The sequence below is a fragment of the Danio rerio genome, chromosome 16, assembly GCF_052040795.2.
Source record: "Danio rerio strain M-AB ecotype USA chromosome 16, GRCz13ab, whole genome shotgun sequence".
Lineage (NCBI taxonomy): Eukaryota > Metazoa > Chordata > Actinopteri > Cypriniformes > Danionidae > Danio > Danio rerio.
In genome coordinates this window covers 35,228,485-35,246,293 of record NC_141036.1, presented here as the reverse complement: position 1 = coordinate 35,246,293, position 17,809 = coordinate 35,228,485, and the positions used below count along the sequence as shown (strand labels likewise).

The following is a 17,809-nucleotide window of genomic DNA, read 5'->3' as shown; positions in this document are numbered from 1 at the left end:
GATGTTTCCAGTATACCTAGTAAGACCTTGATTAGCTTGTTCAGGTGTGTTTGATTAGGGTTGGAGCTAAAATCTGCAGGACACCGGCCTTCCAGGAACAAGTTTGGTGACCCCTGACTTATATTGTTATTCTTTTTTTTTTAATAAGAACAATTTTTTCAAATCCTGTTATCTGGAGCCACACATGCAGCAAACTACTGCGTAATTGACGTAGATGATATTATTGTTTTTACACAGTCACATTAAGGAACTGTACTTGTATCATAATGACAATTATTTAAGTGACTGGCATGCAAGCAATTCCAGTATGTGTGATTTGTTTTCCAGTTCGTTCATTCATTCGTTCATTCATTCATTCATTCATTCATTTCATTCATTCATTCATTCATTCACTTTCTTTTCGGCTTGGTCCCTTCATTAATCTGGGGTCGCCACACCAAAATGAACCGCCAATTTATCCAACATATGTTTTATGCAGTGGATGACCTTCCGGCTGCAACCCATCACTGGGGAACACCCATACTCTCTCAGTCACACACATACACTACGGACAATTTTAGCTTATCCAATTCACCTGTACCACATGTCTCTGGACTTGTGGTTGAAACCCACACAAATGCAAGAAGAACATGCAAACTCCACACAGAAATGCCAACTTACCCAGCCGAGGCTTGAATCCGTGACCTTCTTGCTGTGAAGCGACAGCACTACCTGCTGCACCACCACGTCATCCTGTTTTCTGTTAACATGAAAAATAATAATGATTAAAAATCTTTGTACCTTAAATAGCAAAATACAGTACAAAACCTACAGAACCTTTTATTATTCAACTCATGTTTATTTCTATTGCGTTTTTACAATGTAGATTGTATCAAAGCAGCTTAAAATAGAAGTTCCAGTAAAGTGAAACTGTATCAGTCCAGTTTTCAGTTTAAGTTCAGTTTAGTTCCGTTCAGTATGGTTTAATTTTCACTGCTGAAAGTGCAAACACTGATAAGAAAATCTATCAATGCGCAGCTGCACAAGTCCAAAACCAAGCAAGCCAGTGGCGGTTATCCCTCAGATACATAGTCGGTGCCAACTGGAAAACATTAGCTTTATTTTCATTACACAGTGGTGGAAATAATCAAATCAGATTTCATCTACGGTATTTAAATCTAAATCCTGATCAGATCAAAAGTGCCCATGATGCACTTAAATAAGGACAGATTCACAGTTAATTTCAACAAATTTACATTTTTAAACAACAATAGTGGAAATCTACATGTTATACCAATATAGCACATTATTAAGATCAGTCATCATTGCAGTTTTTTTTTTTCTTGTCCACTTTTTATTCTGTATTCAGTTGCCACAAGTTGCAGGAGTCGATGTTGAGTTCAGCGAGCAGCTTCAAAAACTACAGAGGGATCCTGAACTGGTGTGTGGTAATGCTGGTAAGTCTGAAACAGTCACATATGCTGATCCCCGCTGAACTGCAAGCTGTGACCTGCCAACTCATTCTTCTGGTTAAGTTGTGTCACTGATATCAGTGTAGGTTGTAAACATTCCCTTTCGCTCGGAGGCGCTGCCAAAGATTAGTAGTAATATTTTTCACTGCCACTTGCGTAAGACATTTACAGAGATAAAAAGGTTAGCAATTATGATATGGTTTAAAAGATGCCAACTTGTTACTCAGAGTCCATTGGATGTTTTTTTTTTATGAGAGTAGGGTTGGTTCAGTACCATACTACCAGAATGTAATTTCTCAGTATTGACACCATATCTATACTCTTAGTGACAAATAACCAAGCTTAGAAGTAACTGAATTGAAACCTGTAATTCTGTATGTTGTATGCTTTATTTTGCTTTCTTAAGTATAAAAAAAGTGTCAATTTTTTATAATACAATAATAAATATGATAAAAATGTAACCAACGTACAGTAAATGGTAATTCTCAGTGCTCTATACAGTAAACTTTTTTTGTGTGCAAACGTGAAATCTAATCAAAGCACAACAATGAATTACATTTATTCCATTAGTTTTATTAAACTATAGGTGAATTGAATAGGCTAAATTGGATTTAGTGTATCTGTGTGAATGCAAGAGTGTATGGGTGTTTCCCAATGTTGGGTTGCGGCTGGAAGGGCATCCACTGTGTAAAACATATGCTGGATAAGTTGGCGGTTCATTCTGCTGTAGTGACCCCTAATTAACAACGGGACTAAGCTGAAAAGAAAATGAATTGATGAAAGCTTACAAACTATGGTTTCCATATTTGGTGACTGATTTTCAAAACAGTTGACATAGGAAGAGTTCATCAATTTTCAGTAAGGATATTCTCAGACCCAAAAGGATTCAATTTGTTACATGAATTTTAAATAGCAATGCACATGAAATATCATGAACGTCTGGTCTTGAAAGTTTGGTACTACACTCAAACAAAATCTGACTGTAAGCTCATTTTTGAGAAATCAACTTTAGGTAGAAAAAGACCAAACTTAAAAAGATACTTCATCCAATAACTTAATTATTTTTCATTTTTTTTACCATTTTTGGGTGAACTGTCCCAATAAATCTATGCTCAACTATTCAACAATTTAATTTGAAATAATGTATTGTGTTTTGTAAAATAGCACAAATTATGGATTTAAATGTGGAAAAGTACATACAGCATGTATAGAAACGTAATTTACCGCGGTTGTTAGGTGCTGGAAAAGCATAAAAATGCACTTTGAAAGTGCTTAAAAAGTGCTGGAATTTGAAGTTGGAAAAGGAGTAAGAACCCTGTTTTAATCTTCATTGATTTATTATGTTTTGTTATTATTTAATTTTTTTGTTTAAGTAATCAAAAGTTGTATAACTGATGAAAATATTTTCCCAACTATTAATATTACAAAATAAGATTTTACAATTGAAATAACATTTGTGACATTTCTAACATAAAAAATTGCATATTTAGAAAAGCAAATGTTTTTAGTAAAGAAATATATCTATTTTTTAATTTAATAATTTTATTTTTATCATATTTTATCGTGCACTCTACTGTACAACAGAAACAGGCCTATATTTCCATAACTTACTCAAGTTAAACCGACCAAGAATTAAGGTTGCACCTTATTAAAACAATCTGACATTCCAACACTAGTCAAACACACCTGAACATGCTAAACAGTGTCTTTAAGATCACAAGAAATCTATAAGCAGGTGTGTTTGATTAGGGTTGGAGCTAAACTGTGCAGGACACTGGCCCTCCAGGACCGAGTTTGCCCACCCCTGCTCCATACAGTTGATATACACACAATACATTCTTGATACACTCTATACATATACACTGCATTCATATACACACATGATACATTCTATGCACACATTATTCACTATACATTTACATTGCATTCATATACACACATGATACACTCTAAACAGTGGATATACACACACACATTACATTCCTGTCAGGGTCTGGGATAGAACCGGGTCTTGCGTGGGACACATGATACACTCTATACAAATTCACTGCATTCATATACATACATGATACAATCTATACATATACACATATGATATTTTATACACACACTATACTGTTGATATACCCACAATACATTCCTGATACACTCTATACATATGCACACATTATATACTATACATTTCATTCATATACACACGTGATACAAATGCACACTCTATACAGTTGATATACACACAATACATTCCTGATACACTCTATACAGTTGATATACACAATACATTCTTAATACACTATACATATGCACTGCAGTCATATACAATTATTTAATAAATACATTTACACACATGATAAATTCTATACATATGCACACATTGTTTACTACACATATACATTGCTTTCATATACACACATGATACGCTCTATACAGTGGATATACACACACATTACATTCCTGTCAGGGTCTGGGATAGAACCTGGGTCTCTGGTGTGGGAGGTGGGACATTTACCACTGAGCTATTGGAAGGTGATGAATACACACTCTATACAAATACGCTGCATTCATATACACACATGTATATACACATATACAATCTATGCATATACATATATGATACTCTATACATATACACATTCTATACATATGCACACACTATACTGTTGATATATACACAATACATTCCTGATACACTCTATACATATACACTGCATTCTATATACACTATACATTTACACATTTTGTACATATGATAATCTTTATACATGCACACACTCATATATATATATATATATATATATATATATATATATATATATATATATATATATATATATATATATATATATATATATACATACATACATACATACATACATACATACATACATACATACATGATACACTCTATACAAATACACATGAAACTCTATACATAAACACATTCTATACATATGCACACATGATACATTATACATATACACACTCTATACAGTTGATATACACACAAGACATTCCTGATACACATGATACACTGTATGTATGGACTGTATCATGTGTCCATATGTGTGAAGTGAATATGTCTAAAGTGTATATTTATAGATTGTATCATTTGTGTATATGAATGCAGTGAATATGTGTAGTGTATCATGTGTCCATATGTACAGATATGCACACACTATACAGTTGATATACACAATACATTCTGTTCATATAGACACGATACACTCTATACATATACACACTCTATACCGTGGATACACACACATCTGGGATAGAACCCAGGTGTATGGCGTAAGAGGCGAGTCACATATACCACTGAGCCACTGGAAGGTGACGAATATATACTCTACACATGATACACTTGCACATTCTGTACATATGGACACATGATACACATTCACTGCATTGATATACACAAATGATACAATCTATACATATACACTTTACACTCCATATGTTACATATATATATATATATATATATATATATATATATATATATATATATATATATATATATATATATACTTCATACATATGATACACTCGAAACATATACACATGAGACACTCCATACATATACACACACAATACACTCGTTACATGTACACACATCTATGCATATGGACACATGACATAGATATATACATATACATATACACACACTACATTCCTGTCAGGGTCTGGGATAGAACCCGGGTCTCTGGCATGGGAGGTGAGTCACATTTGCATATATACATAATACACATAAACACAAGATGCACTGCATTCATGTGCACACATGATACAATCTATACATGTACACGCACACATTTTATACATATGCACACATGATACACTCTATACATATACATTATTTTTACATGTACACATTATCCACTATATACAAATACACATGATACTCTATACATATACATTGCATTGATATACACAGACATGACACTATATATATGCACACTCTATACAGTTGAAATATTTTACAGTTGTGTATTCTACAGTTGATACACTCTATACGAATACACTGCATTCATATACACACATGATACTCTATACATATACACATTTTATACATACAGTATGCACACACTATACAGTTGATATACACATTCTGTACATTTGGTACATATACACTGTATTCATATATACACTTCACACATATGAACACATGATGCACTCCATACATATGCAGACGTTACACTCTCTCTATATATACACATGATACACACTATACATATACACACATGAGACACTCTCATCATATATGTATAGATTGTATCATGTGTGTATATGAATGCAGTGAATATGTATAGTGTATCATGTGTCCATATGTACAGAATGTGTAAATGTGTAGAGTGTATCATGTCTATACAAATACACTGCATGCATATACACACATGATACTCTATACATATAGACATTTTATACATATGCACACACTATACAGTTGATATACACAATACATTTTGTTCATACACACACAATACACTCTTTACATGTACACACATCTATGCATATGCACACATGACATAGATATAGATATATACATCTACGTATACATACACTACATTCCTGTCAGGGTCTGGGATAGAATCTGGGTCTCTGGCATGGGAGGTGAGTCACATTTACCACTGACCTACTGGAAGGTGATGAATACACACTGTTTACGAATACACTATACATTCATATACACACATGATACTCTATACATATACACATTTTATACATACAGTATGCACAGACTATACAGTTGATATACACACAATACATTCCTGATACACTCTATTACACATGATACACATACATATACACACATTATACTCATTCTTTACAGTTGATATACACACACATTACATTCCTGTCAGGGTCTGGGATAGAACCCGGGTCTCTGGCGTGGGAGGTGAGTCACATTTACCACTGAGCTACCGGAAGGTGATGCATATATGCTCTACACATATACACACTGTATACATATAAACACTCCATACATATGGACACATGATACACTCTATACATGTACACATTATGCACTCATTATACAAATACACATGATACTCTATACATAAACACATTCTATACATATGCACACATGATACATTATACATGTACACACATGATACACACACACATTTTATACATATGCACACATGATACACTCTATACATATACATTATCTTTACATGTACACATTATCCACTATATACAAATACACATGATACTCTATACATATACATTGCATTCATATACACAGACATGACACTATATATATGCACACTTGAAATATTTTACAGTTGTGTATTCTACAGTTGATACACTCTATACGAATACACTGCATTCATATACACACATGATACTCTATACATATACACATTTTATACATACAGTATGCACACACTATACAGTTGATATACACACAATACATTCCTGAAACACTCTATTCATATACACACAATACACTCTATACATATGCACACATGATACACTCTATATACACTGCATTCATATACACATGCACACTCTATACAGTGGATATACACTCACACATTACATTGTTGTCAGGGTCTGGGATTGAACCCGAGTCTCTGGCGTGGGAGGTCAGTCACATTTATGATACACTCTGTACATATACACACATAAACACAAGATGCACTGCATTCATGTGCACACATGATACAATCTATACATGTACACACATGATACACGCACATATTTTATACATATGCACACATGATAGACTCTATACATTATCTTTACATGTACACATTATCCACTACATACAAATACACATGTATTCTACAGTTGATACACTCTATACGAATACACTGCATTCATATACACACATGATACTCTATACATATACACATTTTATACATACAGTATGCACAGACTATACAGTTGATATACACACAATACATTCCTGATACACTCTATTACACATGATACACATACATATACACACATTATACTCATTCTTTACAGTTGATATAGACACACATTACATTCCTGTCAGGGTCTGGGATAGAACCCGGGTCTCTGGCGTGGGAGGTGAGTCACATTTACCACTGAGCTACCGGAAGGTGATGCATATATGCTCTACACATATACACACTGTATACATATAAACACTCCATACATATGGACACATGATACACTCTATACATGTACACATTATGCACTCATTATACAAATACACATGATACTCTATACATAAACACATTCTATACATATGCACACATGATACATTATACATGTACACACATGATACACACACACATTTTATACATATGCACACATGATACACTCTATACATATACATTATCTTTACATGTACACATTATCCACTATATACAAATACACATGATACTCTATACATATACATTGCATTGATATACACAGACATGACACTATATATATGCACACTCTATACAGTTGAAATATTTTACAGTTGTGTATTCTACAGTTGATACACTCTATACGAATACACTGCATTCATATACACACATGATACTCTATACATATACACATTTTATACATACAGTATGCACACACTATACAGTTGATATACACACAATACATTCCTGAAACACTCTATTCATATACACACAATACACTCTATACATATGCACACATGATACACTCTATATACACATATTATACACTGCATTCATATACACATGCACACTCTATACAGTGGATATACACTCACACATTACATTCTTGTCAGGGTCTGGGATTGAACCCGAGTCTCTGGCGTGGGAGGTCAGTCACATTTATGATACACTCTGTACATATACACACATAAACACAAGATGCACTGCATTCATGTGCACACATGATACAATCTATACATGTACACACATGATACACACACATATTTTATACATATGCACACATGATAGACTCTATACATTATCTTTACATGTACACATTATCCACTACATACAAATACACATGTATTCTACAGTTGATACACTCTATACGAATACACTGCATTCATATACACACATGATACTCTATACATATACACATTTTATACATACAGTATGCACACACTATACAGTTGATATACACACAATACATTCCTGATACACTCTATTCATATGCACATGATACACTCAATACATATACACACATTCTATACAGTAGATATACACACACACATTACATTCCTGTCAGGGTCTGGGATAGAACCCGGGTCTCTGGTGTGGGAGGTGAGTCACATTTACCACTGAGCTATTGGAAAGTGAAGAAAATATGCTCTACACATACATATGGTACATATACACTGTATTCATATATACACTTCACATATATGAACACATGATGCACTCCATACATATGGAGACGTTACACTCTCTCTATATATACACATGATACACACTATACATATACACACATGAGACACTCCATACATATACACACACGTTATACATAAATATACTCCACACATATACACTCTACACAATACCTTTCATACATATGCACACAATCATATATACACTTCACACATATGGACAAATTGTATACGTTACACTATATATACACACACACTCCATACTTATACACATGAGACACTACATACATATTCACTCGTTATACATATACACACATGGTACACTATATGCATATACCCTTTACACATATACACTTCATACATATGCACACTATACATTCCTGTCAGGGTTTGGTATAGAGGTGAGTCCTGTCAGGGTCTGGTATAGAACCCGGGTCTCTGGCGTGGGAGGTGAGTCACATTTACCACTGAGCTACTGGAAGGTGATGAATATATACACTCTATACATATACACACTGTATTCATATATACACTTCACACATATGGACACATGATACGTTAAACTCTCTCTCTCTCTCTCTCTCTCTCTATATATATATATATATATATATATATATATATATATATATATATATATATATATATATATATATATTCATATACACACGATACACTCTATACATATGCACACATGATACACTCTATACATATGCACACGATACACTCTATACATATGCACACATGATACACTCTATACATATGCACACTGTACATCACATATACACTTCACACATATGGACACATGATACGTTAAACTCTCTCTCTCTCTCTCTCTCTCAATATATATATATATATATATATATATATATATATATATATATATATATATATATATATTCATATACACACGATACACTCTATACATATGCACACATGATACACTCTATTCATATACACACGATACACTCTATACATATGCACACATGATACACTCTATACATATGCACACGATTTACTCTATACATATGCACACATGATACACTATACAATAGCACACTGTACATCATATATACACTTCACACATATGGACACATGATACGTTAAACTCTCTCTCTCTCTCAATATATATATATATATATATATATATATATATATATTCATATACACACGATACACTCTATACATATGCACACATGATACACTCTATTCATATACACACGATACACTCTATACATATGCACACATGATACACTCTATACATATGCACACTGTATTCATATATACACTTCACACATATGGACACATGATACGTTAAACTCTCTCTCTCAATAAATATATATATATATATATATATATATATATATATACACACACTCTATTCATATACACACAATACACTCTATACATATGCACACATGATACACTCTATATATATGCACACATGATACACTCTATACATATGCACACGATACACTCTATATACACATTATATACATATGCACACATTATACACTATACACTGCATTCATATATACATGCGTACTCTATACAGTGGATGTACACACATCTGGGATAGAACCCGGGTGTCTGGCGTGAGAGGCGAGTCATATATACCACTGAGCCACTGGAAGGTGACAAATATATGCTCTACACATGTACACATGATACACTCTATACAAATACACACATGATACACTGTATACATATACACATACGATACACTATTCATATACACACTCCATACATATGGACACATGATACACTCTATACATTTACACATTCTGTACATATGGACACATGATACACTCTATACATATACACTGCATTCATATACACACATTATACAATCTATACATATACACATGATACACTTTATACATACACAAATTCTATACATATGCACACATCATACACTCTATACATATACACACAAGATACACTGCATTCATATATACACTTCACACATATGGACACATGATACACTCCATACATATGCAGACGTTACACTCTCTATTTATACACACTCCATACATATACACATGATACACTCTATACATATACACACATGAGACACTCCATACATATACACTCGAAACATATACACACATGATATATGTAAATAAACTCCATAGATATACACACAATACACTCTTTACATGTACACACCATACACTATGCATATACACTCCACACATATACACACATGATACATTTTATACATATGCAAACATTATACACTCTATACATATGCACACATGATACACTCAGTATGCCTTGGTAATCTAAAAGTGATAGTTCACGGGAAAATAAGTTTTAACTCAAAATTTACTCATTTCAGAATTTCTTCTTTCTGTTGAACAAAAAAATAAGATACTTTGAAGAATGTTAGAAACCGTTGACATTCATAGTTCGAATAACAAATGCTATGGAAGTAAATGGCTACCGGACAAGTAACTTCAACTCTGAGAACAGGACTGACAGTTTCAATTTACTAGAACTTCTATGTTAAGCTGCTTTGTCACAATCTACATTGTAAAAGCTCTGTAGAAATAAAAATTTATTAAATTGAACATGAATGAGTAAATGATGACAGAATTATCACTTTTAGGAGAACTATTAAATATCTCCTAGACTTAATAGGTTTAATTTTAACCAAGAAAAACCCACACTTGACATAATTAAATTGCAGCAAGACATTTTAAGTTACGCTGGATGCTTTGTGGCAGTCATGCAGCATGTGAAGAAGCGTTGATCAGTGTATCTGTTTATGGAGATGCATTTAATGCCAAGTGACACCTAAAAATAAACAGGCCGAAACAGCTTGTCTGTCTAAACATGGAGGACAGCCAGCCAAGTGCTTGTCTTCAAAACTGTGAAGATTGCATTCACGCTCTTCAACTTACTGTTAATGCGAGCTTTGAGACAACTCTATTTCGTCCTATGCTGCAAGTTTTCTTTTTCCTTTCATATTCTGGTGGTATGACTCTGCTTACATTAGCATTTTCTTCTCCTCTATTGTTTTCTCTTGTTCTGTACATATGAATAAGTATGTCTGTCTTCTGTTTAGATTTATGAATGGTAATTTTAATTTATCTCCGCAAACTCTATAGAGACAGTGAATAAGGATCTTTGGTTGAGTTTATTTTGGTTGTTCTGACATGCTTAGCTAGCGTTAGTGATGTATTTTGTGTTGGATTTAATTTGTTTTCTTCATGTATGTGTGTATGTGGTCTTTCGCAGGTTTTGAGCAACGCACGTCTCTTTTTAGAAAACCTTCTCAGGTATGAACAAATATGTCCAGTTTTTTTCAAAAGTGTTTTCACCTATCTAAGTTGTAGGAGCAACAAATGACAACTTGACTTCTAATTGATCATTTGGGATCACAAATGGCTGATATGAAAGGCAAAAGCCTCTAGATTACACTTATTTTCCCATAATAAAATATGATCATGCCTTGATTTTTAATTTTGTAATTAAGACAGTATGGTCTGACTTTGCTTAGACAAAAGTCTTGTCACTTAACAGAACTACAGTACAGTATAGAATATAAAGTCAGTGGAAAAAGAATGAATATTGTGTATGATTCCCATGAGCTTGGAGGACTGCATCCATACATCTCTGCAATGACCCATAGCTTATTAATAAAGTCAGCTGGAATGGCAAAGAAAGCATTGTTGTAGGACTCAAAGATTCTTTGGATTCATCTTCAATGCCTCCTCCTCCATCTGACCCTAAGACATGCTCAATAATGTTCATATCTGGTGACTAAGCTGGCCAATCCGGGAGCATGTTGACCTTTTTTGCTCTCAGGAACTTTGATGTGGAGTATGAGAAGGAGTGCCATCCTGCTTTCGAATTTGCCTTTATACCCAAGGCTGTTTTTGTTGGCATCCACTCTGCAGATCCCTTGCACGCCCTCATACTGAATGTAACCCCAAACCATGATTTTTCCTTGAACAAACTTGACTGATTTGTGAGAATCTTGGACCCATACGGGTTCCAATAGATCTTTTGCAGTATTTGTGATGATTTTGATGGAGTTCAATTGGGGTGCCACTTTTCCAAATGATCAACTAGAAGTCAAGTTATTATTTGTAACTGGGATTGAAGACAAGACTATTGTCAGGTAGTGTATAAAGATATGGAAAAACAGTCCACTTCAAATTCTATTTTTTAGGATTTACTACATTTATGAGTCTGCTAATTTTTATTCTGACAATACTTAAAAAAAATGTTCCTAGTAAAGTAAAATTAGTCATAATAACAAACGTTTTTGTTTGTTGTGATCAAATATCTGGGATGTTTCACCAATTCTTGTCATTTTTTAGTTTAAAAATGAATGTCAACATTTCTGAAAACATTCTTTTTTATTTTATGAAAAGAAAAAAACTACATGAACACATTGTTTAAATCATATATTTACAATTATGCATTTGGCAGAAGCTTTGATTCAAAATGACTTAAACTAAATTGAAGGTACATATTTTACCAGTTCCTGCTTTCCCTGAGAATTAAACCCACAAACCTAGCTGTACTATTACAATACTCAACTATCTGATCCACAGAAAGGCTCAAACAACTATAAACATTTCTGTATGTAATACATTTACTCACACAAAAGTGTTTTTTGTACTACTCCATCTGTCAAGAACGTCTAAAAAATAAAGGACCATCAGAATGTGTTAACAACTGACCTTTAACAACAAATTTCCAGAAGAGCAAGTGTCAATGGAAACTAAAATGTTCAAACAGACTCAACAGTTCTGCTCTCAGTGTTTTGAGTCTCCTACCATGGAGATGAGTCTATAGGGTTTGTTTGATAAGCCTACATGCCTTCATCTCACTAACTGGAATAAAACACTGAACCCCATGCTGAGGGAACCATATGCTGTCATCATGTTGCTCACTGCTGCTTGAAGACAGTATATATATATACAGCTGCCCGTAGAAAATACTGCAAATAAAGCCCAGCTATGAACAAGAGACAAGCACTGTAAAGTAAAGACAAGTGTACAGATGTTTTGATGTTTGAACATCTGTAATTCATGCCATAATTTGTGTTGTAGGTATGGCATTTTAGTGGACCCCATTCAGGTGGTGTCTTTGTTTCTCAAGGACCCTTATAGCTGGCCTGCTGCATGTCTGGTTATTGGTATGTATGTTTTAGGTGGACATATATTTTACATATTTAAAGACATAGTTTAGAGGAAACAAACAGCATTGTCACCATTTACTCACTCTCTACTTGTTCCAAACCTATGTGAGCTTTTTCTTTGGTTGAACATCATGGTAGATATTTAAAATAATATTAAAGGGGTGGTCCAGAGTGTATTTTCAAGGCTTGTTGTGTTTATAAGATGCAAAGCAATGTGTGCTCATGATTCATTTGTAGAAAACCACATTATTTTTTCATATATCTTACTTTGATTATATATAGCTACTTTGCTAACATGAAACTGATATATAACTTCAGGCTCTGATTGGTCAGCTAACATAATGTGCTGTGATTAGCGGAGCGTCACGCCTCAAATAGCACACACTGTGCCTCTGCTGTGTAAATACTGTCAGTCAGTTTAACTGTGTCAGTGTGAGCTTCAATTAGGCAGAAAATGTAGAACACATAGCTGAACCTCACACCTGCTCTCTAAAAAAGATTTACATGTCTTTTGCGAGTTTGTTATTTGAGATGTAGAATGCGTGGAAAGTGGCCGCATAGAGAGACACTGCAGAGCTGGTGAAGATTGTGGATGTTTACAGCGGTTTGACGGATAAATATGAGTTTGGAGCTAAAAAGTTATCGGTGCCAAATGGCATTTACTGTTGTTTACATCCTTGTTTATGTAAACATACTGTTATTGCTAGACACGATGTATGTAGTAGATCAATTTCAACAAATTAAAATACTTACAGGTTGTGGGTTACAATCCACAGCTTCTTCTATTATGGTTGGAGCTGCTTATTATTTTAGGAGATTTTAGCAGAATCCAGCACTGAACTGACAAAGATTTTGAAAGCTGTTCTTTGTCGAATGCTAGCTATATATATTTTTTATTTATCTCTGGAACATAAATAAAATTAAATTGTTAGCACTTCTCTCTTTGTGTCGTGTTCTTTGGAAGAGAAAAATACAGAAACAGAACAAGGTCTGTGCATTTGGACGGCATATTAGCTTTCTCTGCTATAACATTAGAGCACTTCTGTGTCAGGTGAATGCGTGTTACCTGAAGCATTTGTGATCTCACTAATCTGGATGTTTTTTGTTTAGTTTTTTTGTAGTCCCCAAACTTCGCTGTAGGCTTTGCTAAGCTAACTCTCTAAAAGCAGATGTCTCCCATAGCATTGAACTTTAAGCATATTAAATTTTGAGATGTTGTTTATGTTCACACAGCTACTTTACACATCAACTAAAGTATGATCTAAATAAAATATGATCTTGTAGTGGACTACCCCTTTAAAAATTGGCAACTATTGACTTCCATTATAAATATTTTCCCTATTATGGATATCAGTGGCTGGCTACTGGTTTCCAGCATTCTTCAAAAATATTTGTGTTTAATTAAAAAAAAAAGGCTTGGAACATTTGAGGGTGAGTAAGTTCTTATTTTTGGATGAATCAATCTTTAAATAATATCATTTGATTTCAGATTGTCTGAATGTTTCACTTTAATGCATGTGTTTTAAAAACATATAAGTATGTATGAGCTTTTTTTGTAAAGCAGTAGGTAAATTATCTTGTTTGGTTAGTAGCAGGTGGTGTGATTGTTCATTGTTTGACTGCTTTTTCTGTATACCTGTGTTTCTGTATGCTTGAGCATATGAGTGTAAATGCTTCCCTTTTTTTGCTTGTGTGTTTGCATTTGTGTGTGTTTGCAAGTGTAATTGTGTGTATAGGTGTACATGTGTATGCTTTTGTGTGTTTGAGTGCATGAGTTTGTGTGCATGGATGCCTCCATGCATGTATGTTTGTGTGTGCGTGTAACGCCGGGGAGTAACACCACAACAGAAGTTAGGATCCAAATGCAGGTTTAATCATAGTCAGGCAAGCAATGGTCAACACAGGTGCAAACAGATATATGAGGGCAATCCAGAGTCGAAGTCAAAATAACAGGCAGATGGTCAGAGGCAGGCAGCAAACAGAATTATAGTGATGTGACGTTGTGTGCCGAGGCTTCGAAGCATGTATCAAAAAAACGATACATCTCTCAGTGAAGCAGTGTACCGGAGCTTGATTCGTTTTGCCATCATCACGTGATCAGTGACGTCCTAAGCTTCTTTTTCGCCTTTACCCACGTGACTGCTTCGAATTTTGATTCAAAGGTATAAACACCCTCAAAGTGTATAGCGAGAGAATTTACGTCTATTACATACATTTGTTTCAAAGCACTGCACCAGTCCCACACACCAGTAATTAAACTAAACTACAATAGTATTTTTTAGTAAAAAGGTTTTGAACAATACTAAAGTGTATTAGCGTATTTTTTTATGACTATCTTTAAAGAAAACCACCGCATATCGTAGTGTTGTGTTTAACAGAGACCATCTGGTGAATGCGACCCTGAAACATCGTTCACATAGCGTCCTCCTAGAGCACTCGCCTCCCAATCAGGAATCGTTGGTTCGATCCCTGCTTGGAGCGGGACTAATTGTGTTATGATAAACTTTTGAATACCTTGGATTTTACTACAATCATCAGTTGTGTAATGTAATATATCTTGTGTAAAAACTACAGTAATTGAGTAATTTGTTTATATTGCTGTTGTTGTATTACTACATGAATGAGTTGGTCAGTTGTGAACATTTGACATTATGGCAACACAGTGCTTTCCCACACTTCCACTAGAAGAGGTCCTCATCGAGCTCTGATATAGAAAGCTTCGAGTAACGAACCTTTTTCCGATACAATTGAGTCGAGCGCTTCACTGGTTCAGAAAGCTTCATTTCACCATCATTACAGAATTAAATAAATAAATAAATAAACAAGGCAAGGATCAAAACACGACAAAGGCAGACAAAGGAAACGCGTTGTAATGTCACTATCAGTAAACAAGACTCGCCCATGTGAATGAGTGTGTGTGCTGCTTAAATACTGTGTGTAATCAGTCTTGTAGCAGGATCAGCTGTGGGAGTCTAATCAGTGGAGACTTGGAGCAGGTGTGTGTGTGTGGCATGACTGAATATGTAGTCCATTTATCAGCAGATTTGTAGTCTTAAGTGTGTGTTTGTGTGTGAGTGTTTACCAGCAACATCTGGTGGTTGTTCGCTGGTGAACATGACAGTGCATATGTGTTTGTGTGTGTATGTTTGTCTGTGTATGCATGTTTGTGGCAATGTGTGTGTGCACACTCTGTCTGTTTTCCTAGTTGTAAGATTGATTCTGAGGGTACAATTGTGACCTTCTTGTGCTTTACTACACTCTTCAAAAATGCTTTTATAACTTAAAATGCATTAATTTTTTGAATATTGTTAATATGTGATGTTCTATTTACTCTTTTCCTGCAGTTTGTAATGCTTTTATACTTGTGGCACTGTACACCGAGAGAAAGCTAGCCATGGTGAGTTCAAAGCCTTTCACAATTTGACATTTAATCAGTTTATTGTAATGAATAAAGCAATTGCCATAAAAATGTTGGGGGTTCAGTCACTTCGTACAGTATAATTTGGCGTTTCAAGAGGGTTGAGTAGAGTTCAATTTAGAGGGTGAATTTGATTCTTTGCATTTTAAAAAGCCTGACATATCCGAGAGAGCTTGCGAACGTGAACAGAGTATCAGCACATTTGCTCAGATGGACGCATTGAAACTGAATGAACATATAAATAGTTCAGGCATTTTGCTGATGTTGGCTAAGTCTTGCATTAAAATAAAGTGTAGGGCACTTAGAGAAGAGATGCATGTTTATAGGCACTAAATGCAAATTGTTATTTGTTGTAATGCCTGTTTGTTGTATGCTTTAAGTGTGTTTTATGTGATTTTCACCATTTGTAATGCCAGTTCTTAATGTGTGATTATGTTATTATCTCTGCGAATTGTGGTTTGACATCAGTGTTGCGTGATCGTAATGGTCTATTGT

At 34.4% G+C, this 17,809-nt stretch overlaps 1 protein-coding gene and 1 long non-coding RNA gene across 6 annotated transcripts in view; one reads left to right on the top strand and one right to left on the bottom strand.

Moving 5' to 3' along the window:
- Positions 1–959, bottom strand: part of LOC141378225 (uncharacterized) — a 42,061-nt gene extending 41,102 nt beyond the window's left edge. The window contains exons 1-2 of the long non-coding RNA XR_015511563.1: positions 817–959; positions 661–739 (exon numbers count right to left, since the gene is read on the bottom strand). This is a non-coding gene — a long non-coding RNA (uncharacterized LOC141378225). The remainder of the gene's footprint in view (positions 1–660; positions 740–816) is intronic.
- dgat1b (diacylglycerol O-acyltransferase 1b) overlaps positions 1–17,809 on the top strand; it is a 61,766-nt gene that overhangs the window by 1,286 nt on the left and 42,671 nt on the right. For 3 of the 5 annotated variants that reach the window (XM_087285597.1, NM_001002458.1, XM_087285598.1), the window contains 4 exon segments: positions 1,349–1,436; positions 11,982–12,022; positions 13,808–13,893; positions 17,241–17,293. In XM_087285597.1, coding sequence (XP_087141723.1) covers positions 1,349–1,436; positions 11,982–12,022; positions 13,808–13,893; positions 17,241–17,293 — 268 coding nt within the window. 5 annotated transcript variants of the gene reach the window in all.